At 37.7% G+C, this 27,170-nt stretch overlaps 1 protein-coding gene across 1 annotated transcript in view; it reads right to left on the bottom strand.

Moving 5' to 3' along the window:
- LOC149794227 (uncharacterized) overlaps positions 1-27,170 on the bottom strand; it is an 81,024-nt gene that overhangs the window by 26,639 nt on the left and 27,215 nt on the right. Inside the window, exons 5-6 of the mRNA XM_089969091.1 lie at positions 22,402-22,519; positions 20,551-20,727 (exon numbers count right to left, since the gene is read on the bottom strand). Coding sequence (XP_089825217.1) covers positions 20,551-20,727; positions 22,402-22,519 — 295 coding nt within the window. The remainder of the gene's footprint in view (positions 1-20,550; positions 20,728-22,401; positions 22,520-27,170) is intronic.

Here is a 27,170-nt window from a genome sequence, read left to right as displayed (position 1 = left end):
AGATTTTAAAAATCTATATCCGATCTATTACTTTTCGCTGGAGCATCTTGATTTATCCAAACAATCTGTTGTTGATATTCACTTTCGAGCCAGCGTAAATACAGGTGGTGGTGTTGATTACAGAGCAATTGCAGTTATTCTTAGCGACAAAGCAATGTTGCTTGAAGGTGCTGGTGGCCGAATGAGAGTCGTTGATGCGCCAGTAGAAAACATGTAATGTTTTCCAAAATCATGTAATCGCGCGGTGATTTAAAAATACGAGTATTTTATAAATGTCATCATATCATCATGTTAGTGTCAGTCTGACTCCTGGTCAGATTAAAAAACTAAAATCCGCGTCAATTAAAAAACCGGAACCACAATAACGTTAAAAAACAATCAAATCACAGGCAGTGAAAATAAACTGTCGTTGACGGAACGTCAGCGCAAACATCTTGATAAAGCTGAACAATCCAAAACTGGAATATGACATAAACTTTCCGCCGGTCCATTAGCGATGCCGCTAAAACAGGCGGGATATTACCACTTCTCGCAGCAATACAAGCGCTGATAGCTGCTGCAGCACCAGCCGTTGCAAAAGCATCCGCGTTAGGTGCTATTGGAACAGCTGCTGAAATGGCATTAGAAAAAGCGACAGATAAAGGTCTAAGACTTCCAGGAACTCATCCTCGTGGGAAAGGGTCTAAGACTTCCAGGAACACTTCGTTAATTTCACCGATGTCAAATTTTGATTTACTTGATGCTGCTAAATAAAACTTTTAGAGATGTTTTTATGCGAGATCAATTACCACAACGACCAAACAATATTGAAACTGGTATTATTAATCTCGATAACAGCACTGGACCTGGAACTCATTGGGTAGCATACACAATTGACCCCCGTGGAATTGTTCATTTCGATTCGTATGGGTTAGTTCCATCGCAGGAATTTATGCACTATGTCTCTGTGCACAAAGTCGGAAACAGAATGCCAGTCTGTTATTAAACGCTACCAACACAAACACTAGCCGATCCACCAATATGCGGCCGTGAAGCAATTGCTGTACTTGACGCTGTATCAACGACGTCATCGTTGCCACCTCACAAAGTCGTATCTAATTATACAAGTCAACAGTTTGAGAAATCATTGATTTAGATCAGAAAGAAAAGAATAATAGGATATATTTACAGAAGATCCCCCGGTGATACTACTAAAAGTAAAACAAAGTTCGACGAAACAGATTTGCAAAATACGCGACTAAACACGAACTCGCTGATATCATGAACCTCTCTGGAGTTGACCGAGATGAGGTTGTTGTTTTTCAGGATAAATACGGCGTTTTGAAAATGAGCAATATCAAATGGAATGATATAATTCGTAGAGTTCTCGGTGCTACCACGGATAACATCCCTGTGTTTACTGACGGCGGTAGAATCAGATGCTCAAGTGTATCGTTTATAACCATCAGAGATGAAATTGCAAGAAGCGTTGCTAATCGTTTGAAGAATACCGGCGACACAATGACAGGTGAACTCAGCATGAACGAAAATAAAATAGTTGTGCTCGACGATCCAACATCAGACGAAGATGCCGCAACACAAAAAAAATATGTAGACGTTAACTACAGCACCGTTGATGGTAAATTATCCACGTTGCGGGCCGAGTATGATGTTCACGTAAGTACGTTTACAAATTTCGTAGAAAAATTAGAAAAATTAATGAAACCGCAGAGGAATTCTTTGGTACACCGTTGACCGCTGACGTGAAACTCTCTGATATCAAGACGAGCATTGATACAATTAAGAAAACATCAGAATATGTCATAAGTGGAATTCCTGATATCATTAACAAAATTAATCTGATTAAAATTTCTTACAAACAGATCACCAATATAGTGTCTTCAGGATTCACGGCATGGTCACAGCAAAATAATACTATCAAACATACCGCGAAAGTCACTGGCGTGTACAGGTTGTCTGTGTTCAGCGCTGAAAAATTTAGTATATACACTACATATCCCTGGCGGTATTCAACCGAAAAAATTTTCGGGGTTGTGTCTATTGTGTTAAATAGCGGGAACAAAGAAACATTTATATTGGAAGCAGCTGATAAGAAATTAACCGCAGCATCTTACTGTTGGTTCTGGAATTTGTTGCTGAAACGCCTCATATGGTTACTGCGTAAAATATAATGGCCGTTCAAAAATTTAGATATGATCAAGTACGTGAATGGCAAACAGCGCTAAAAACCATCGTTGCCAATTATACAACGAAAGTAAAAAGAATACCGAAGACGCGCGGTTCTCATAGATGTTGTTGTATACTCGGTATAAACACTTGTTGCGTCCACCAGTGTGGTGTTATCAGCGCTAACACCAGTGACAACAGCAGTAGCTGAAACGATATGTGTCATCATCGGCGGCCATCGCTGTTTTTTTAAAATATTATCGCGAAAAAGATATCCACGTGCACGAGTACAAAATTGCACGACTCTGTTGTGCGATTATACACGGCAACAACAGCGTATTCTAAATTGTCGTCGCTGATATCGTCAAGCCTTGACGATACGACAATATCAGATTCTGAATTTGATATAATGGTTAAGACATACAATAAAGTAATTGATTTAGATAACCATGATTTGAAAAATGGGAGTTTAAATAATGACAGAACTACTTCAGCAGATAGTCGCGAGCACAACCCGGTTGAGAACCATGAAGATATCAGTAAGCTCAACCAACCCTGAATTCAGTATTAATTTTCCAACCGCGATTCCAGTAAAAGAAATCGCTCTTGCTTGGTTGCGAGTATACTACAATTGGCCCAATATCCGGTCAAAATCATTCGGCGGTCTACAATCGAATAATTCATTGGCATTTGCAAATAAAAATAAACCAGATGGAACACATAACTGGCAAGCTGTTGGAATATCCACAGGCAATTATCAAATCGAACAGATCAATTATGAATTTCAGCGTAGAATAAAAAATATCACGGGGAAAGAATCCAAGATAGCCATAACAGTCCATGAACCAACACTGTCTACCGCGATAGAAATAAATTTCCCCGATTACGCCGTAGATATCTATCAGTCATCGATCAGATCAGTGTTAGGATAGCCTGATGTTGCCCCGCCGATACCACCGCCAATACCTGAACCAACCCGGGCTGATTTTACAACGGATAAACAATCATACTGAGAAATTAACCGATCTTACAAAAAACATTTACTTCCTATAAAAGGTGCAATGTTGGGTAGTGAATTTGGCTTCAGTAGTAAGGACTATGTGTGGTGGCATTTTATTATTGAACAATCTGCTAGAGAAGGAACTCATTCTATAGCTATTCACCCAGATCAAATTATTGAATATTTTGAAATCAATAATCAAGAACATAAAATACAACGAGAAAAACTACAGCAAAGTTTCACTGAATATCTTTTTGATATAGCAAGTTCATGCAAGGAAATAATTAAACAAATAGAAATATTAAATCAGCTTGTATCTGATATGGAATATATTAACCAAAGAGTAATTCATGCAACAATTGATTACACTGACAACATAAATTGCTATAAACAAAGATTTTTAGATGCATATTCAATAACAGAGGCAGATCAACTGAATTTTAAACTTCCCGGATATAACGCAGACGAGTGAAAAAATCAATCAATGATATCATTGATGATTTTTTCCCCAAAATACTCGAATCCTGGAGAAAATATCCCCGCCGGCAAGTATTCTCAGATGAAATAATGGACAAACACGGATAAAGCGGTCATATTTCGCCGGGAATTGTAAATATAACCTCAACGATCGCGGTCAATCTTGTATGTGACGTAATTGGTGGCAGCTATGAGACAAACACTGAAATATCAAATCAGGTGCAGCAAGGATATATCTTATATACTTTTATCCCGCAAGTCCCACCCGGATGTCTGATTGTGTAATAACCAATTAACCCAGTCTATCTACGATGTCATAATCCGCTATTATCAAGAATGAATTTCAGACTAACTGAACGGTCCGGCAACTTGCTTGACCTATGAAATGAAACGCTGAGTCTGAATTTATATGTAAAATCCTAAGGATTTTTAATCTTAAAAATCTACGATTTTCGAGGAGTTTTAATTGTAGAGTGTTGTCTCCCCTTATCAATGACACAGAAACATCACATACCTGAAAAATGCCACTGACGCGTGATACACATGAAAAACAGTATAAAAAAATAATCCCCGTCCTTGATTTTTATCCCCCTGATTTTATCAACGGGGTGGATATTTTTTTAACTGACAAATCGACAAAAATCAGTGAGTGAAAGACTACAGTCTGACATACTTTACTTTCATTTCCACGAATGAGTCTAACTTTCAATTTCATTACCACTAACAGTTTCATAATTTTTCTTAATTGTCTTATGCGAGTATTGATTGTCTCTTTTGCCTCATATTCACGAGACAGTCCTGATCTAATTTTTTCTACTGCAAGAGAGAGAGAGAGAGAGAGAGAGAGAGAGAGAGGAATTCCCTCACCTCATTTTCTTTTACTGTGGGCAGCGATTGAAACATACCCGTTTGAGTTTTCTTTACGAACCGGTATTTTGATGGCAGTGTGAATCTCCCCTCCTTCTTACGTCCTTGTAATGTTTTAAAATCAGAACTAATTTTTTCAGGATTTAGTTCATCAGATATATTTATGCCGTCTTTTTCTAATTTTTTAATAGCAGAAAGAATATCATTGATATTTTCGTAATTCATTATATACTAAATATACATTTAAAAGAAAAAAATATTTTTCACCCTTATGTGAACTTTTAGATTTCCATATGACATTCTAGCAAGTCCAGATGGGTGTTTTTCTTATACTAAGGACGACACAACCCCATAGATTGCCACATGACAGTCTAGCAGGCTCAGGGCCCACGAAACATAATCCCCATGTGAAACCCTAGATTGTCCAACAACAGTCTAGCAGGCTCAGGAGGGCGTGTTTAGTAGAGGACGGCGCAGTACATAAATCTTAATTCTAAGCACAACTCCCATGTGAGTTCCTAGATTGCCATATGACAGTCTAGCAGGCTCAGGAGGGCGTGTTTACAGTAAGGACGGCAAAGTACATGTAGTTTATACAATTTTAACTAAGGATGGCACAATCTCCATGTGAATTCCTAGATTGCCATAAGACATTCTAGCAGGATCAGGAAGATACAGTAAACCTTAATTCTAAGGAGGACGGCACAGTAATGTAGTGTATACAATTTTAATTAAGAACAATCTCCATGTGAAAACCTAGGTTGCTATAAGACATTCTAGCAGGATCAGGAAGATACAGTAAACCTTTATTCTATGGAGGACGGCACAGTACATATAGTATTTACAGTAAGGACGGGTATAGTATTTACAGTATTTACAGTAAGAACGGCATAGTATACATAGTATTTACAGTAAGGACGGCACAACACACACGGGAGCTATTCTCTACGTTCAACATATTTTTGCACCTCCCAAATCAGCCCCGGGAGAATGCAAAAGATGCCCACCACGTGGTGACATGGTGGGTGTGTGTGTGTTTTTTTTCCTGTTGAGTTTCGAGGCTGAGGCTGGACCCCCGATTTTATATAGAAAAATCGCGAAATATTCGCAACCATCGACAGTTGTCAGTCATGGGATTCGATCGCCAGACCTCGAGTGTCAGAGTTCTATATCTGACATATATATGTTTCAGAAATTATTATAAAGTTACCTCTGCTGGATTGCAAGAAAATGCTAGTTATTACAACTTCAATTTATTTCTGCATACACAAATTCAGAAGACTTATGTTGGCACCCCATGACTCCGTTCCAGCAGATGCTGGTAAAGAGTTGGAGGTGTCACTTGTATTTCGTTTCTAAAGGTCATGGTTTGTGGTTTATGTATCCCCCGTCCTCTCAAATGTAGATTTCATATGTGATATTGTTTTATTTGTATTCATTTTGTTTGATATAAACATTTTCATTTGAATATCATTTTTTTGTGGTTAAATTTATTTATTTATTTTCGTCAGGGTTGATCTTTGTTTCGTTTCGCCATATGTCTCGAGTTGTCCCTGCATGCGGGTTCTGAGTTGTACTCCGTTCCCACTCGGTACGCAGGTCGGTTTCCATTCTCAGGTCAATACTTGCAAACACTAGTGCTTGTGATTGTTTTCTTGCCTTGAACCCGACATGCATGAAACTTAGGATCGTACTCGTTTTCCATTTGCGAAAGTTCAGGGTAAAAGTTTTCGCTCCCATCCCCATTTCATTATCGTTATTATTTTGAAGTGACTTGCCATAGTCATTAAAGTCCGGTGTGGTGCTGTTTGTGTGTGTTGTGTTGTAAACGCATTTTATTTTGTGCATAGACTGGCAATATCTAGATCATATCTTAAGAGTTTTGGGTTAACTATCTAATTTTTAGCAGTGGCACGGTAGACTTGGTATTAGTTCCTGGGGTGTAGTTCTATCTGTACTTGGATAATTGTTTGATTGCTTTCCGGGCTGGGGTGTAATTAATCATTGGTAGTTATTGTTCCAATATTCCTGTCATCATAAGCAAGAAAATATTTTAATGGGATAGTTTGGATTCAGGCTCGTCATATGATGTTTCGTTATGGTGTTTATCATATTTAGTTATTATTTCTGGGTTTTTTTGTTGTGTTTTTTTTAAAGTAAAAAATTATTAAATTATATATGATTTTTAATTATAATTTGTCAAAAATTTTATTTAATTTTTTTAATTTTTTATTATTTTTATTTTATGTGGTTTTTGTGTGTGTGTGTGTGTGTGCATGTACGCAGTTTACTTTGTTGTTGTGCATACTTATCTGCTTATTGTTGGGTTCCGATAGATAGGAAAGGTGTGTGTGGGAGGGGTGTAGGTTATTGTATTGTTGTTTTCGGTAGGATTTTGTACAGACATGACCTGCATGGACTCTATTTAGACAGTCTCTTTCCTCGACTTTATCCAGCAGGCCATATCTGTTTATCGAGCGTTGCATATTCTGGTGGGTCTTGTTTATTTTGTGTTTTGTGGGGAGGGGGTATCAGTTACAGAAGTGTTGACTGAGATGCCCTTGGGATAAACTCTTGAATAGAATTAATTCTCTAGCCCTCACATCTGTTTCTGTTATATTCCTATAGCTATATTCGCTAGTCGGGATGAAATAGTTGTGTTTTTTGTAGTATGGCCAGGTTTACCGTACATGTACAGGTGGAGGGATTGGATCTGCACAAATTAATACAGTCACAGACGCGGGGGGGGGGATACCATTGGGATAAACTCCTTAATAGGGTTTTTGCCTACCGCTTCCTCTGTGTACTGTTTCTGTGTTATTTAATTTTGTAATTTGGTTGATAATTGGTTGTGGTGGTGATTTTTATATATAATGGTAGACAGTCCTGATTTGTTAGTTTGTGATCGCAGGATGGGGTGGGGGTCTCCGTTTGGGATAAACTCTTTGTTAGATTTATGCCCGCCGCCCCTTCTGCCTACTGTTTTAATAGGTTGTTGGTGGGGTTTAGTAGAACGTGATTATCCTATTTTTTCCCAATTATTATTATTATTATTGTGTGTGTGTGTGATGGTAATTAGTCCTTTGTACATGTTGGATGTTATTCGGATGGCTTGGTAGTCCATATTTTATCGTTTCTAATTTGCACGATATTATTTATGTATTGAATTATCTCATCATATAAGTTTTTATCCTCTATGTTGTCTGTGTACAATAATTGTTTTGTCTGGAAATTCCCTATTGAATTTTTTATTTTCTGTTTTATGGCATCCCTTTGTGTTTTTGTATTTGGACAATATAAAATTAGATGTCGTTTGCTATCGTATTGAGTGTTGCATAAGATACATGGTGGTATGGATGGGATGATTTTTCTAAAGAAGACTTTTTCTCCTGTCCACCATGCATCGTGTAGGTATAGATATAACCTTGTTTGAGTGTTGGTGTATTTTATTTTACCCCATTTCTCCCAGATTGGTTTCCAGTTTAGGTCTGGGTGTAGATGTTCTATTTGTGTTTTGTGTTGGTTTGTATAAATGTTCTGTAAGTATCCGTATGTTTTTACTTCATGTAAGCTCCTTATTTCTTTGTTAGTTCTGTTTTCTATGATTGTGTTTTTTATTTTATATGCGATGTTTGGGGGTTTGAGTTTCTTTGTTAGTTTGTTATTTTTATATATTTCTGGGAAATTGTTTAAGATATATCCAAAGAAATAAACATATATGTTTTTCCATGGTCTTCCGTCCAGGTTTTGTAATTTTTTAATTCTGTTAATGATGTCTGCTGTTTGTTTGATTTCAAGAATAAGGATGTTAAGCTCCCCTTTCTTGTTTTCCCTTTGCAGTGTCTGTTTACTTAGTTTGTGTATTTTCCCATTCCATATGAATTGGTATTTTACCTTCTCGAATTTCCTAATGTACTGCATATCAAAGTCTATAATACTAAACTCATACCATATGTTATTAAAAAGGTATGTTTTAGCTATGTGGACTCTGTCGATAAGGTTAAAATACAACGAGCTCCACAAAAGTAACTGTTGTTTTAGTTTGTTTAGTACATATGGTAGTTTAAGTGTTTCGCGTTTTTACGAAAAAAATGACGAGTGTTTTAATGTGTTTCTTTATTTTTTCAGGTGGTAAACCTGGATAGTTTCCACGCTAGTTCCCGAGTAACAAGATTTCGGTTTTCCCATCGTTTATCTGGGATCCGGATGCTTTTCCATAGTTATAGTATTCCTGCATTAGATGTTTATATGAGGTTATGTCTTTTATAAAATTGGTACAGTCTTCCTCGTGCTGTAGCATCTTTATTTCCTCTTTTAGGTTAGGAATATGTATCCCTCTGATGTTTTTATTGCTCTGTATTTTGATTCTTAGCGCTTCGATACCCATTACATAGAATAACATGGATAAAGGGCATCCCTGTCTCACCGATCTCTCTTTCGGGAATTTGTTTGTAATAGCGCCATTAGTTTGTACTAGTGCTGATATGTTGTTGGATAGGATTTCTATCCACTCGTTATAAATCGGTCCAAAGTTGAAACGTTTTAGGATTTCAGTTATGTAATTTTTTTCAACCCTATCGAAGGCCTTTTCTTGATCTATTAGGATCATCGCTCCGGTGTCCTTTTGGCTCTCAATAAAGTCTATAATGGTTTTGATTGATAAAGTGTTGTCTAGAATATTTTTGTCATCACCTCCGCATGTTTTTTAGACAGCCCTTGGCTCTGTCAAGAAGGAAATAATGTCATAAAATCCTTAACACTGTCAAGGGGAAACAACTGTCAGCGCTTGAAGTATACCTTCGTTGTACTTCCTTATAATGTCGTTGTTGTAACACAGGCTAGATCAGAGGTGGGCAAACTTTCCAGTGCAAGTGCCGCATACACAAATTTACACCTTGTCGCGGGCCGCATAGTTCATTAAGTAAAATAATTAATATTTGAAATAGCCGAAACAAAAGGTTTTTCTAAATAACATCTAATTAATTTTCAGTTGTTAATATGTTGCTAATATTTGAAAATTTAAACTTAAAATTCAAAAGAAGCACATTTATTTGATAAACAGAGTAACATAAACAGAGTCAGTGCGAATGATGACTTGTTCCTAGGCCGCATGAAAACCCTTGTCGGGTCGTATGAAAGCCCTTGGCGGGCCGTAGTTTACCCACCCCTGGGCTAGATTGTTGCGATAAGACGCTCTCTTAAGACCACAGTAGTTTACTTCCGCGCTCAATTTCAGGAGAGAGAAATAACCACAAAAATATTTATTTACAAGCCAATATTATTGTGAAATCTATCTCCTTGATAAAATCAACGGATATAACTCTATCAACGGCGTGACATATCCACGGCAGAGTTGTCTCCGTTGTTTTTATCAAGGATTTAGTCCGTATCTAACACGATAGGAACATAGCAAAATTAAATCCATTGTTTATACTTCTTTGAAAAAGCCAAATTGGTCATTTTATCTGCTAGACGTAAATATTATTTCATCGCCGGTGTCAATATTTACAGATTTAACTGCTTCCGAATCTTTTTATGCTTTCCAGAATTACCACGTGCAAAATTGTACTTTTGTCCGTCAATATGATCGATCACAAGACCGTTTTTGATCCCCCATGAAACGTCTCGTACACAAACCTGTGACAGTGATACTTCTTTCCTTCAGCGGTGAACATGAGATAACCGGCATAAGTAACAAAACCGACTGGTTTTTTAGTCAACAGTTTCTTATTACACCATCACGAGATGCTTCATAATTTTTGATGATATGATGTCTGACAAATTTCTTTACTCCATTATATATAATATTATTTGTCTAAATTATAATTTGTCTTTACAAATCTAGTTATATAATCTTCAGGGGTTCTTATAACTTTATCAAGGACCTTGACAGAGTCAACGTTATCTTTTTAATATCATACTATCGTTTTAGTTCTCTGTATCTTTTACCACCACGACCCACACACAACTGCGTTTTCCTTCTAACTCCAACACCACACAGTAAACACGGTTTTGGACCAAGACTCTCTCTTCTTACACTTTGTAAATGTTGTCCGCAGAATTATTTTACGCAAGATTTGTTACAAGGAGTTGAAGACCCTATCATCAACCACCTGCACTGATTCCTTATTTGAGTCATCATGTATATAATATTTTTTATTTAAATACTTGTCTGAAATATAATATGGAAGAGTTTGAGAGATTATCTAAAATCGAACCCTGGAAAACTTCGTTTTCTGAATCCAGATTCGATCTTGACAGAATAACTCCTGACTTGCGGAAGCGAACTCTGGCTGATCCGACGAATAATGAAATTAATATTATTCGGGATGCTAAAAAAAGAATTTCGCGACGATGGGGCATCTCACGTATGGTCGTCATCCAAAATTTTACGTGATGACAAAGTCATCGACGAAGTCATAGATGCTACAATGAACGATGAGCGAGCAAAAACGATTATCGATTATCTCAACGATCAAAAATATTTTTTTCAGAATAAAATTTGTTGTATTATCATAAACAGATTCCGCTGAGTGGATTATCAGTGACAAGCGTGATCTGTCCTTGCTAATGGAAAAACCGCTGTGCTAAGTAAAAATTCTAAGTCAGGATTGCTGACTGGAATTGACAGACCATATTACGCTCAAGCGTATCCTATGACCGCGGTTATTTGTGGAATTTATCAGCTAAATGATAATCCCAACATTAATAATCCTGCGCCAATGAAATTTTCAAAACTGAACTGTGTAGCCGAACGAGTAATCGAACATTTTACAAACGCGATGCGTGGAAATGGGTTAAGGGATCTACGACGTGAAAAAATAAACAAATGGGCTGAATCGGTCAAGGATACCGGAGCTACAATAAATGAAGTTGCCGAGTTAGGAAATAAATTAAAATTTCCAAGATAACAGGAGAGATTTTATACGAATCAAAGAATAAATCGAGAGGAGCTCTAATGGATATCGTTGATCATAATGTTCACGCTTGGACCAGCGCAGTCACAATGTTTCCACGAGATCGGACTGTAAGATTTTACCAAGGAGGTATGTTTAATTTTATTCACGAAATAAGTAAAAACGATCCTGTGTCAGTATGGCTATTTAAGAGTTTCGATGATGAAAAATATGATCAATTTGTGCGACCTAACGGCGAAATATATCGTAAAGAATCTCTTCATGAAGAAATGAAAAATCTTTCGCAGAAATTTTCAACAGAGAATATTGAGCAATTACTAAATAATTGTTTTACAGTTCCATCTGTTGCAGCTCACTTTGCAGAGAGAAAAATTCGTGGAAGCCAACACGATTTGAATTTCTCGAAGACGTACAACTAAGTTGCTGTGAATACGGACACGGTGGATTGTGGAATACCAAGTATGACCACAGCAATAGTATCTCGGTTGATATGGTCGCGTGTTATCCAGGAAGTTTTCTTGGTTACAGAGAGTGTTCTGGATATTTTAAAAGATTTGGACACCCCACACACGAGATGACTAGATTATCGATAAACGGACCCCTACCTGATTTTGATCTAACTATTTTTGCGATTTTTCAGGAAGGTTTATTTTTACAATTCGATGGTGAGTCAATTAGAGTCTGTTCGCCCTCTCTGCTGCTGGAAGCAACAGAGGAAGCTTTATTGCTGGTCGCATTGTTCACAATAAGCGTGTAGAAAGAATGTAGGGAGAACTTAACACAGTGGTCTCTAGGTTTTACAATGATCAGTTCAAATTCATGGAGGAACAAAACGTGTTAGGCTCAGATAACGAGAAACATATTTTTGCGTTACACGTCTTTTTACCCCGAATTCGCACATCCGTTTGCGAGTTTATTAGACAGGAAATCGTTCGCCACCACTCGAGTTTTGCAAGACCTAGACGATATTTTTACGACCTTGGCAACTACGGCCTAGACGTCGAGGAAATACAAGAGACTTTATCAGATAGTTCCGAAGAATGTGGGCTAATAATTGTTCCAGAAAACAGCTGTTTTCTGAATGAACAGCAACTTCTGATACTTCAGACTCAGGTTGATCCCATAGCTGACGACAATAATTTTGACATCAACAGTTTTTGCAAGACACTGGACTTAAGTCATGTCAAATTATACTTACTAGAAATATCTTCTCTAGAATATTGTGTATGGGTATGTGTGCGTGCTTAGATTTTTAACATAGCTTTAGCAGTTTTAGTCATGTCGTTACGATGTCTGCAGTGTGACAGTTTATAGCAATGTCTAGCACTTGCTCGTTTTGCCGCAGACATGGGGCATCATGTCCCACCCAGTCACATTATCCTGACACCAGGCCGAACAGTCCAAACAATAACCTCTTAATGCTGAGGGCCAAACTAGGCAGCTGCTAGTACCATTTTTATATAAGTCTTTGATATGATTCTCCCGGGGTTCGAACCCGCGACCTCTCGCATCCAAGGCGGACACTCTAACCACTTAGGTCATCGAAGCGGTATATTGTGAAAGTCTTCAATTGTAGAATAAAAGTTAACTTATTGACGAACAAAATACTGTTTTAATTTCTTTGGCTTCACTATGTATGTATGTCTGTCTGTATGTATGTATGTATGTATGTATGTATGTATGTATGTATGTATGAATGTATCTATGTATGTATTTCATTGTTCATTGTGAGGAAGGCTAGAGTTGTTCTCTTTCTAACAATCCAATCCAAGGAGTCCGCTACTTTTCTTAGGCTATTATGGAGATTTACTTCGATGTTTGGTCTGCTTAAATCACAGTACAAGGTACATATATGGTTACCATCATAACATTAAAGCTATAGTATAACGTCCTTTATCAAATTAAGTAAAGGTCATTTTTCTAAAGGCAACGTATGCAGTAAAACTGCATATGTTTTGAGTCAAAAAATGAGGGTGTAACGTACTAACTCAACTATGACGAACCATCCTTAAAATTAAACCCATCCTAGTCTTGTTAATTTTAAAATGCACACCAAAATATCCTATATCCAACAGTGTCTCTTATGCAGAAAAATTGGGAACGTTGATCAGAATCCATAATTTCACCTAACAATGACAGAACGCTGAAAGTCGAACTCACTTTCTAGCTCACCAATATTCATCTGCATACCAAACTTAGGTAAAATCTCTTAGGAATAAATAATTATTGCGTGGAAACTTAGCAGGTGAATCAGACAACCATTAGTCTAATAATGCATCAAAAATGATGAGGCGAATTGTTCAAATTTAATCTTATGTGCGATTTCATCCGAGTAAAAGTGCAATTGAAAACCGGTGATAATAATAAATATCGTGATCATGCAGAAATGAAATTACTTATTGGGACTATCACAATATTCAATCCCGACATAAAATGCAAAATAGATCCTCTTCTTCCAATGTCTTGTAAATCTAAAGCTGCACACCGTTTTTCGAAAATCCAGTTACTTTTAAGAAGAGTGTTTGTACAGAAGCGAAAGTGAGGCAGACGCACGGGCATAAAAATCTCAAATTATAACATTCCGTTTTTTTCCCCGCAGAAAGCAGGAAAGAAAAAAGGCATGACATTAGTATTTGCAATGGAACCATCAAAGTAGCTTTATTTCATTTTTTGTTAAAGAATACACTGCTGAATACACTGTGTGGACAAAGAAAATCAAGTTAAAGTTATATATATATATATATATATATATATATATATATATATATATATATATATATATATATATATATATATATATATATATATATATATATATATATATATATTACATGCCCTTCATCAAGTACTTGCCTGCCAAACATTAACATTAGTGATAATTATTGTTCGTTATTTTTCAACTTCGAATTAAACTCTGTCATTGTTTAAAAAACACAACAACAACCCCTAAGAATACTTCCTGAAGGGCAAAACAATACAAGGCAACAACAGCATGAACCATGTCATTTATGTTAACAACAATACATATTAGGTAACGTTCTTCTATTTCCAAGTGATTGATTCAACTCACCCTATGATCTCTCCAAGCACAACCTACAATTACTCCCACTCGCCTTACGATTACTTCATATCACCCTACGATCTCTCCAAGCTCACCTTACGATTGCTCCAGTTCACCCTACGATTACTTCAGCTCACCCTACGATCTCTCCACACTCACCGTACGATTGCTCCAGCTAACTCTACGATTGCTCTAGTTCACGCTATGATCTCTCCGATTTCACCCTACGATTACTCCAGCTCATCCATTTTGAACTATTTTTGGCGTGCCACACATATCGGTTTAGCTATAATGTGGTCAGATGCGACGGAGCGACTGAGTAACATATATGGTGCTTATTAAATCAATCGAGGTTACAGTGAAATTGATGCGGCAACAGCATTCCTCATCCGCCGACTAGATTATGATTAATGATGACAATCGCGAGTTCTATGCAGCGACTCAATGTTGGATCTGTGATTGTTCTTTTGACACTAATGAAAATGTACGTGATCATTGCCATATAACTGACGCTTACAGAGGAGCCGCACACGGCGTACGCAACCTACGCTGTGAATTTACCTAAAATTCCTGTTTTGCTTCATAGCTTACGCGGGTAATATGGTCACTTGATTGTGTAATCAGTGGTAGTGGCATGAAACGCCACAATATGGAAAAATACATGACATTTCGGTTTGGTCAGTTACAGTTTATTGAATCTCTGCAGTTATTCAATTCTAGCCTGAATAAATTCGTCAACAACCTTGCGGCAGGATACGATACTTCTCATGATCCTCTTCGATACGGCGGAGCTGATCCTCAAAGGCTTAAGTTACTTAGATAAAGCGACGATTACGCGAGATATGGTGTTTGTTAAGGAAACAGACAACCATGCAGATCACATACAGTATGCACAGTAGTCACCCCAGAATTTTGCTGTCAACGCCGATGCTCATGTAGAACCCGTGGTTACCGACACCACAACGAATTACAACTGTAGATTTGCGCAGCGTCGATGACAACTTCATGGAGCGTCATTGTTGTTTTCGTGTGCGATGCCCCTCAGTCACATAATGGGGATTATCAGAGACAACCACGACGACAAAGCAGTGCTGTGGCTGGCTAAGTTGTATTGTAGAAATTGATATAGTGAACACCTACGATAACCCCATCGCTGACCACAAAGCGTTTTATTGTCGTTTATGTGTTCAAGAGGCACTTTAACATGGTCTTGTAACACGTTCACCACAGACGTGATAGAAAGCAACGTTCTGTAGCTTTCGTAGCACTTGTTCCTGACGTTTCAAACTATCAATCGGATGGACAGCTCACTAGTACAATAATAATTGACAAGTTATGAGTGTCTGCAGTCTGTCTGTGGTGACTATGAAAAATAATCATAATGCACGTGCATTTCGTCAATGGGCCGGGTTGAAAACATCGACACGAATATGCAGATTTGCCAGCATGACTTCACTAATTTTCTCTAAAGTACCTAGACCTGTACAAAGACATGTACTTCAAAGCACGTGTAACTCAGCACTCCCTCCCCAATTATAGATGCATTGCTGTGATTCTCTCAGGCAAGACTCTTTCGCTGGAAAGCACAGGTGGCTGAATCAGAGTCATCGAAAATCTTCAGCTGTTTTCTCAAATTCGTAATTGAACAGCATAATTCAAAATAATGTTATACAACGAAGTTAAAATAGGATTTAGCGCAACTAACTTGCACAAAAAACGCAATAAAAAATAAGCGTGGGTTCACCCTGAAACTTTCTCCAACAAAACGTACAGAAAACGTATCCGTGCTATTAATCCAGACACAATTTCATCAGCATTTTCGCTAGCCAAGATTCCGATATGCTAACCCTAGCTACACCTTGGCGGATCGATCAGATATTTCAGTACTTCATCCAAGCGACATCTATTGGATTTCATAGGTGCTTCCCTTAGTAGTATATGTCCATCAACCAACAGCGTGTAACAGTGGTGCCTTGTACATCGATTGAAAATGGTGGAGACAATTGAATTTAAAAGGATACTGTGTAAGTTTAACATCGAAAGTATAACTACGTACGAGAGAGTAACAAGTACAGGTGTGTTTGAGGGAACGTTTCTATTTGTACACAAAGGGACAGACAGTAGAAAATTGCTTATGCATGAGTCCTTTCCAGTTGTGTTTTCCCTTTCTCTCGATCATGTAGGAACAGTATTAAAATTTGAACAGCTTAATTTTGATCGGATGCTATGGCTTGTCGCCGCATCTGATGAAATTTACAGACTTGAAGCATTCAACTATCAGATCATCTTCGGTATTTGTATTTAAAGAGCGATAATAGTATAAACAATGGATACTGCGATCTCTGCAGCTCATAACAATGGGGTGCTGGATCAGCTGGGAGAGCATGCCAACACTGACGATGATCGTATGCTACTCGTCGATAAATATGTGAGTAAAAATGGAGTTAATCCCTGGTATAAGGTCAAGTATAATTTGCGCTAGGGCCAGATGGAAATCGGCAGTTTGGACCATTCTGATGTACCAAAACCAACTCGACGCAAACTTGAAATTATCGCCTTAGCATGAGTAAACGTACTGTCTCTGGAAGCTACCTGGCCGATGGATGTCAAAACAACCAGAGATTGTTTCTAGAACAATAAAGTGTAATTCACCGACAAATCAACCACGATAACAATCTCCACTGATTATGTTTCAGCAACATTATCACAAAAAAAAACAAAGACCTTGACTAATGTTCAACGACGACGATCTTGTACGTATACGGTTTTGGACGACAATGAGAACAATCGTTGATGACACCAAGTAAGGGCTTATCAACGTAGTTCTATGTGATAAAGGAACTGCTCAACAAACAATAGCTGAAAACATAAATATTCCCATGCACTTTATATTCTGTGATGGAACTGGGGTTGTACCAGTGAACAAAGTGAATTTGTTGGAAATGCGTGTGCGTCTTGCATCTGACAGAAATGCATATGGAGAAGCCTGAGGAGCAATTATACTTCGCGTTAACGTTATTAATGGAAACACTGTGATGAACTCTGAAAGTTGCCGATGCAGGACTATAAACAAAGCGTGACAACAGCTGCGAGATGATATGGCCATGAAAACCACCATAATGGCGAAATTCAAATGCGCGTGTGTTCCTTCGGATGAAATGCATGGACTCACCGCAGTAACAGCCGTTGGCCTTGGTCTGGTGGGAATCATGTCACGGCGACTATTACCTATGCAGCAGGATTTGCCGTCGGAGCTGCACAATTTGAAGGTTGTTCTTTTATTCTGTCACAAAAGCTTTATGTCAAATAAAGTTGTATCAGTTGTGCTTTACCATTATTTGACATTAAATTTCCACGTTTTTTAAAATTTTTAAAATTTTTAAAATTTATACTTTCCTGTCATGCAGCCTACTTGTATTTTAAAAACCATTAATGGAACAGATACTGCGGTTGGGATGGGTGGGATTAGCTTAATAATACAATATATACATATTTATGCAATGCAAGTTTTCGAGCTGTACATTCTATGGCATGTATATCTATATTGTGTGTCTATCTTTTGTCCATAACTGTAGATTGCAATGATCATTTGTAAACAACATATTACATAGCTATTTTTGTCCATGGTTGTAGATTATCTTTAGAAGATAATGACCATTTGGAAGCAACCAGTTTAATTGGATCTGAGCTTAGTACATTGGTTTTTACCTTGGAAAAAACACGGTCTACCTGATGTTTGTCAGGTTAGATGTTAAAATTTAAGTCAACAAGCCTGACCTTGTTTTTGAATGTGATGGGAAAATGACCCACATCCTTGTCCTCTTATTGTGTCGTAGTTTTAAACATAAGGTTCTTTATATCAAAAGTATTCATTCCTATATTAACACTAGTCTTTATAAAATCAATTTTAGTTAAGTCCAGTGGTAAATTGAGAGGAATTTTTGATTTAAATTATTCACTGAATGAAAAACTGTTTATTGAAATTTGGTTTAAAACACTATTTTGGGATTACTGTGAATTCATTCAAAGACATTCTGGATTATACCATTTTGAAACAACAAGACTATTAGTACGTAGGCACATTCAACATCACTGGTACACAAACAAATTCAAGATTGGAATTAATTATCATTACTCTATACGTTTGGACTTGTGATAGAACTTTTAGGATTATTTGGGATTTAATATGCAAAACTCTAATATCCTTTACAATTTTCAGTTTGTATTCAAGGAAAATAAATTATTTGTTGAATTTTACTAAACTTGTTTGTTGCATATATATATATATATATATATATATATATATATATATATATATATATATATATATATATATATATATATATATATATATATATATTGTACAGAAGTTTAACATTGTTACGTTTTATAGTTTATTTTGTTGAACGTCATGTTTGCGTTTATTTGGATGAGTGAATCTTTCAAAGATTTTGAACAATCCATTTATAGGTAACACCAAACAGGAACTATATATGTAAGAAAGGGAGATGGTAAAACGTGACTGGCAAGAAAGAAAAATTAAAATATGTCTACATCTTACAAGACTGTCATGTCACAAAGTTCTGTCGTATATTGTGTGTATTATTTAGTCTTTTCAATTATTTTTGTGTATTTTCATATAAAAAATAATTTTGAGTATTTTAGTGGTACTATAGGTTATACGTACCACTATACCAATACGTGTATTGGTCTAATAATTGGTTTATGTTCGTTTCTACAGCACTTTAAGCGTATTATTGGCTAAATCACGCCCAGGAAATGGAAGCTAGGTGCCTTTCCCAATGACACATTGAGGCAGTTGACCCAGGCTGTCCTGGGCGAGTGTTGAACTCACAACCCTTGAATTTTGTGTCTGAAACTGTACCGACTAAACTACCGTGTCTCCCACCTCTGTTGAATTTTTTAAAATTTTTAATTATCTTTACAAAATAACATAATATTTTTTTTAATTTTAATTGTCTGTATAAAATACCATTAGATTTTTTTAATTTAATTTTAATTATATGTTAAAAAATACCATTGGATTGTTTTGTTTAATTTTAAATGTCTGTACAAAATACCATTGGATTGTTTTGTTTAATTTTAAATGTCTGTACAAAATGCCATTGGATTGTTTTGTATAATTTTAAATGTCTGTACAAAATACCATTGGATTGTTTTGTTTAATTTTAAATGTCTGTACAAAATACCATTGGATTGTTTTGTTTAATTTTAAATGTCTGTACAAAATGCCATTGGATTGTTTTGTATAATTTTAAATGTCTGTACAAAATACCATTATATATTTTCGTCTGATATGCATTATTACATTATTAACCATGAAATTATCGAACATCGTCAATCGTGTCTGCAGTAAGTGCTATATATATGACTTGGACGTCCGCTGCGTTGTCTGTAACAAGATATCTCAAATAAGTCATTCATGTTTATTCTGTTTTTATAATAGAGGTCATCCACTGTGACAAACCTATTTTGAAAGGTCTGTTTAAAGAATAATAATGACAGTAATTTCCTGCAGATGTAACATGTGCGCTTAGAGAGAAGAAAATAGCATCAATTTGACATCGATTTAACTTACGATGAAAGAAGCGTGCCTTGAAAATTCAGAATTCTATCTGGAATTGAATTGCACAACAATTATTGCTTTGATTTTAATCCACACAGTATAACCTGCTTATCGTGGTATTGGCCTTTGTATAGGCAAAGCAATAGGGAAATGCGGCATAACCTGCTTATCGTGGTATTGGCCTTTATATAGGCAAAGCAATAGGGAAATGCGGCATAACCTGCTTATCGTGGTATTGGCCTTTATATAGGCAAAGCAATAGGGAAATGCGGCATAACCGAGTATTTGGTTGCTCTAAATATCTGCGGTTTTTAAAATGTGCTTAGGCGCTACACTTCAGCATCATAAATATCTGTACAAGGTGTCCAAAAAGATGACACTAATATCACTATTTAATTAAATAGGAGTTGGCAAGGGCTGTTATGAAGACGGGCTACAGCGGTGTTTTTACATACATACATACATACATACCTACCTGTGCAAATCAAGTCGTTTCCCATCCAAATATTAGACAGATTGCACACCTTAACTGCCGATCCACCCACCTTCGAATACCCAGGCTGGCAGCTGTATAGTGCTTGTTCTTCAAAGGTCGTGTTCAGGTAAGTCACTGTTGTAAAACTGACATTCGGCGGTGTCGAACAGTTTATCACTAAAACAAAAGAACAAATACTTTGATTGCAGATGTTATACAGCCAAACTTACGCTTGAATGCGAATGCTCTTCATCTGAAATTACGTTTGATTGTAGATGATCTACAGCCAAAGTTACGTTTGATAGTGGATGCTCTACAGCCAAAGTTACGGTTTGATTGGGGATGCATGACAGCCAAAGTTAGGTTTTGATTGGGGATACACAACGGCCAAAGTTACTTTCGATTGTGGCTGCCCTACAGCCAAATTATGTGTTATTGGGGATGCTCTACAACCAAAATTACGTTTAATTGGGGATGCTCTACCACTAAAAGTACGTTTGACTGGGGATGCTTTACAGCCAAATTTACTTTCGATTGAGGATGCCCTACAGCCAAATTTACTTTCGATTGTGGATGCCGTACAGCCAAGTCAAGTTACGTCTGATTGGGGATGCGCTACAGCCAAAGTTACGTTTGATTGGGGATGCTCTACAACCAAAATTACGTTTAATTGGAGGTGCTCAACCGCCAAAATTACATTTGTTTGGGGGTACTTTACAGCCAAGTTACATTTAATTGGGGATGCTCTACAGCCAAGTTACGTTTGATTGGGGATGCTCTACAGCCAAATTTACGCTTGATTGGGGATGCTCTACAGTCAAACGAATAACATAGTCCAAAGGACAGTAGGACGACATTACAAGATCAGAAAAATATAGAACGATATTAATCCGATAATCCGTCATATGGTAAATACCTGTAAGTACAATATTACCAGGACTGGTTTGCTTCAGACTTCCCGATGTATATATTATCAGGACTGGTTTGTTTCAGATTTCCCCATGTATATATTACCAGGACTGGTTTGTTTCAGATTTCCCCATGTATATATTACCAGGACTGGTTTGTTTCAGATTTCCCCATATATATATTACCAGGACTGGTTTGTTTCAGATTTCCCCATGTATATATTTCCAGGACTGGTTTGTTTCAGATTTCCCCATGTATATATTACCAGGACTGGTTTGTTTCAGATTTCCCCATGTATATATTACCAGGACTGGTTTGTTTCAGATTTCCCGATGTATAACGTTTATTCTATATTTGGAAGTTTTCCTGAATGTAAGTATTTAATTACATTGATTCTAAAGAACAACGTCTTACAATTCAACAGAAATGAAATCACAAGTAATATGACAATGTGTTTTCTCGTGAATAACTCACACCAAACCACGAGTATTGTATTCTCATGAACGCTGTTCCATAATACACAAAGCTGTCTTAGTGACATAACAGACAAACCGGTGAATCCAACACGGTGTCTCTCAAATGACCATACAATCCTTTTTATATTTTTTTACACCAAATTTAGAAATCTTCGTTGCAAAGGAATAACTAGCTAAGAAACTTATATTCATATAAATAGGCCTCCAAATATAAACAGTAACAAATATTGAATCTGTAATAAGATTTTTTGGTACCCCATTTACACTTGAAAATTGCAACTTCGGAAACAGCCATTCTTCTTATAACTCAAGCGAACCCCAAAGAACCTGGTCTATCGACGCATTATGTGCGGCATGTGTCACGGAACGATAATCGAAGCTGGGTGATTACTAATAAATCATTTAATAGATTATATCAAAGGTCAGTTTTATTAAATGGCAAACGTTCAATAAATTTCATACTTACGCTTGCAGCTAGAATTGCCATTAAAATAGCCCCAGTACCAAACACCCTTTGCGTCACACACATACGAAGGTCGAAGGTAATCACCATGATGATAGCCGTAATCACAGGTATATTTAATCTGGAATACATCTGAGTTGATATTAAAATCTCTCCTGGGTTCTTAGTATGTTTCTTTCTAATTTACCCGCCCCCATCCCTTTCATAAACTGTTAGTACCCGCTTATAAGTTGAAACCAACTGCAAACTGAATTGATCCAGATCTGTCGTCGGCTAATGTGCTGGCAGATCTGGATATATGTCGTTTGTTAGGAGAAATCAGTAGAACCAGCAGCATAGACCCTGAACTGCGAACGCATTATGCAACGGCAGATCAGGCTCTTTGTTGTTTGCAGTTTGAGTCATCTTATGAGCGAGTGCATACGGGTAGTCATTTCGTCTAACTCATTTATGTGGTACAGTTTGCATTTGTGAAAAAGGCATGTTGTTCACTAACTGACACTGAAGATGACATCATTATGCTTATAAACGTCTGAACTGTTTCTTGCATTTATAGTATTATTATAACACATTTTAGCAAGCCTTTGTAACATGCACTTACCGTTTATACTCGCTTGTAAGAAACCTTTAAGTCGTTGACGTTAACTTGAGTCACCGGTGTAACTGACCACTGATGACCTTGAAGTTGTTCCGGTGCAACGACATATAACGCGTACTGTTAGTACTCAGGAATGATACGGTTATCGCAGAGAATCGCGAGTTCAAAGGCAAATTCCCCAACATCTACACTAAAACATTAAAAATTCTTGGATATGAACGTACAACGGGTGGTCAGTTTTGAGTTGGCGTGATGGTCAGTCATGATGCCAATTATTCAGTGCTTGTACCAAATACCTGTTTGAAGCAATTTTTGTTTAAACAGAAAGAACGATTTGATACCAAGCTGCGAAGGTTACCGCGTGGTAAAATGGCTGGCCTACGACACTCTACTCGACCTTTCAACATCACCATCGATACTGCAACGTCTTTTATGGTTGCTGATTGGCATAACGTTGTATACCATCCAGTGAAGTATATTCTGATAAATTGCTGCTTCATGTCAAACATAAAATTAACTGAAAGGATACATAAGCAGTATTTCATATTGAAGAATTCCCATGTATACATAACAAGTCCGACAGAAAACGGACGCAATCGATGCGAAGGTGATTGTCGTTTTGTGTATGTGTGTAGTTTTTTGTTTGTTTCTTTGTTGCTTTTTTTTGTTGCGGCAGAACATGCTACAACAAATACTGTAAATTTCACTCGTTCGCGTTACATTCCGGCCCAGGCGCTCGACCATGACTCAAATTCGACATCTGAGTTAAGTCGCGTAATACAATATAGCGGCCATGCTCACATGTACGCGACTATTCTCGCACGCGCCAGCAAAGACTCGGCAACGCGAATATTGTCGCCGTTGAGGAAAATTCAATAATGACGCCGACGTTTGCGCCGTTGAAAAAGATTTAGAAATCAATGGAATAATATCAAGGATTGAAGCGATTACAATTTCCTACCCTGCTAAAGTAAAAGTAATTTTACAAAACCTTAATTACCTGAAAGGCAATTAGATAAATGTTTATTATCATAAGTATGTCTATTGTGAATCAGCTTAAGTAATTTGCTCGAGAGCGTGGAATAAGGATACCAAGAGTTGCAAGAAAAGCAGGTATACTTGCATTATTGGGACTCCCTCCGGATCAGTAACGGCCGGTTGTGTGGCAACTTCCCTCAGAGGAACCTCATCAGGTTGCAAGGCAAAATGTAAATAGTTCAGGCAATGCGCGAAAAGCTATGTTATAAGGATACCAAGAGACGCAAGAAAAACTGGATTACTTATGCTATTAGGACTTTCTCAGTGTGACAGCTTCGCGCAACGGCCACCTGTCATCTGTCCAAATACCTTCACGGGTCATGCACGTTGAAATCATATGTGTGGTCGCTGATGAATAAAAACCGCCGCTGTATCGCAGCTATTACCGCTGAAGCTGGTGATACTATTCTTCAACGAGTTCAAGTCCCCGAGTTCAGTTGCTCAAGCGCGTCGGTGATTTCGACGATTACCGAGCAATCATTCCCCACACATACAAACAAAGCAAAGACGCCGTGAAGCTTCTTTTGAACATGCATCCGTCCATCGTATCAACGTTTCAGCACGCAAACAACTTCTTGTCAATATGAACATTACTCTTGTTGCAAAATATTCCATGTCGCTTTACGCGGTAGAGCATTTCAGGTGACCACGACTGATTTCTGCCGAATCGCATCAGCGGGTTTCTCCGTGGTCAAACGATTACCCGTCTGCACGTGTAATTTTATTATTCTACGTTGTTATTACCGGGCGAAGTTTCATCACTCATGTCTGCGAGCAAACTTCACGATTCATCAACAATTGCTGCTCATACTTATGCCCCAATAATCGTCCCCAAGTGTGCGGTTCAATTCTTCCACGATGGCTTGATCGCAATGAACCCCGGAATGTCCATGCGTACCCGCACATGGTATTTCATCTCATTTTTCAAGATATATCTCGAGTGAACGGCGAACAGCGACATAGTAAGATGATTTTGACCGTTTAGGACTGTCAAAAGTTTCTCCGTGGTCAAACGATTATCATGAACCCTCCGAAGAAATTTCGCATGATTTCACAAACAATAATGTCGCATGTGCATATAACATGCTGTGGTGAATCAGGCTGAAAACGTCGATACGTTTCTGCAGATTTCCCAGCATGAATTCACCGCGTTGTACCGATTTACTAATTTTCATTGGAGTACCTAAACCTGTACAGTCAGTCCATGGTTGACATGCACTTTCATGTACGCGTAACTGATGTTCCCACCAACAGTTAATAAATGCATTGTTGTTTTACTTTCCAATAAGTTTCTGTTGTTGGAGGGCTTGGGTAGTCGAATTAGAGTTATTTACACGCCTGTAGAAAATTTGAAGAATTTTCTCACAAACTCGGTGGTTTTCACAAACGTGAAATTGAATCTGTTACATTTTCAATACTAATGTCATACGACGAAGTTAAGGTTTGTCTTCGCAACAAACAGTTTGGAAAATAAAAAAAGCGCTATATGAAATGAGTGTTTGGGTTTAACTAAAACTTTCTCAGACAAACCTGACCGGAAATGACTCCTTATGGCTAAGTCGAACACAACTTAATAAATTCGATAAAGCCAAAGACAGAAAACATCGATAACATTGAATCTGATCAAGTCAGAGGTGACACAAATGCAGAAGGCTTGTTGAATATTTCGATTTAACCCATTCCATCGTTGTTAGCGGCTGCTGTTGATGCTGTTGCAAAAGCAACAGAGTTAGGGGCCGTCGGAAGCCCATCAGGGATGCCTCTGAAAAAGGCATTAGACGCAATGTCTGGCGGAGCCTTTCGTGGAAAGGTCTACGACTACCTCGAAAGGGAAGGGGTCTTCTACTACCTGGGACGATTCGCGGTCGATGACTATAGAAGCGCGCCCGTCGACTAATTTTGATATACTCGTGATGACAAAATCAATCAAGCACTTCCGATGCGTCCTTATGAGGGATAAACTTGCGTCAATAGCCCCAAGCCGCGGAAAACCGGCGTCACCAACTTGGAATTCGTTAACAGGACCTGGAAAGCACTGGGTCCCATACTTGGTGACACCTCGACAGTCGTTGTAATTTGACTCGTACTGACCAGAAACGCTAAATTAAATCGTTGATTATTTACATTGACGCTTCACATCGAGAAACAAAGTTTCGACACCATTGTTCTATTCAACTATGTCTCTGTAAACTCTGATGGATGGCGGGATATTCGGACATCTCACCGCTGGAACGCTGCGAGCTCTCTAGCGCTCACCGACCCCGCACGCGCTTGTCAATCTCGCGTTGTCAAAGACAAAGCCATTTAGAAACTACACTTAATATAAGCAAAATGCCTGTTCATATTTACGGACGCAGCGACACGACGCGGTGCCAGTGTGAGTCTGAAGCGAATTTGACCGAGTTGATCAATTGGGTTGTTGTTGGCGTTGCCATAATCGAGTTTTTGATTTTTCAAGCCGAACTGGAAAACTGAAACGTCCTGCGTGGACATCAATGACGTTATTCACAATGAAATCACCGAAAATCAGGGCATCGAAGACTCTGGCGTGTCGGTAGCTTTATCAAAAATTAGGTTGATGTTGCTGATGCTGCGATGAAACAATATGTAGTGCAGGGGACACCCAGGTGGTAACAATCATACCCTCAACCATACGTGTAGTAAATTCATGGGAAATATTTGAAGGCATATTGGTCGATGAATCCGAGAAAAGAGGTGACAACATAGCAAATGGTATACTTGTTTTTGCTGATGCAGAGGATGGTTTTGATAAACCTAAATCTTGCATTTTAAACGTTCTCGAGTCTGGATCGTATTCATTAATCTTAAGGCGATTATGTGGGGGGCGGGGTGCAATGGCCATTTTGTTAAATGATCACGTTCATCATGATTCACTTATAACGCGTCCCATTTAATACGGCAATGCTCGAGAAAACTTCACATATGCAGTATCAGCATCATTGGTTGCCAAAGATGGCTTGAAACACTCATTATCAAACCAGAAGGGCTTTTAACCTTTTCTGGCGTCTGTGTTTCAATTTTTTTTACTATATATACTTGATGGATTTTGAACAGCTGCGTGATGATGATGTTGCGGAATATACCGACGGACTGTTGGATAAGTTGTGAGGGCCTT

Source organism: Sinohyriopsis cumingii, chromosome 8 (assembly GCF_028554795.1).
Source record: "Sinohyriopsis cumingii isolate HCF-2022 chromosome 8, ASM2855479v2, whole genome shotgun sequence".
Classification (NCBI taxonomy): domain Eukaryota; kingdom Metazoa; phylum Mollusca; class Bivalvia; order Unionida; family Unionidae; genus Sinohyriopsis; species Sinohyriopsis cumingii.
This window is presented reverse-complemented; position numbering and strand designations above follow the sequence as displayed.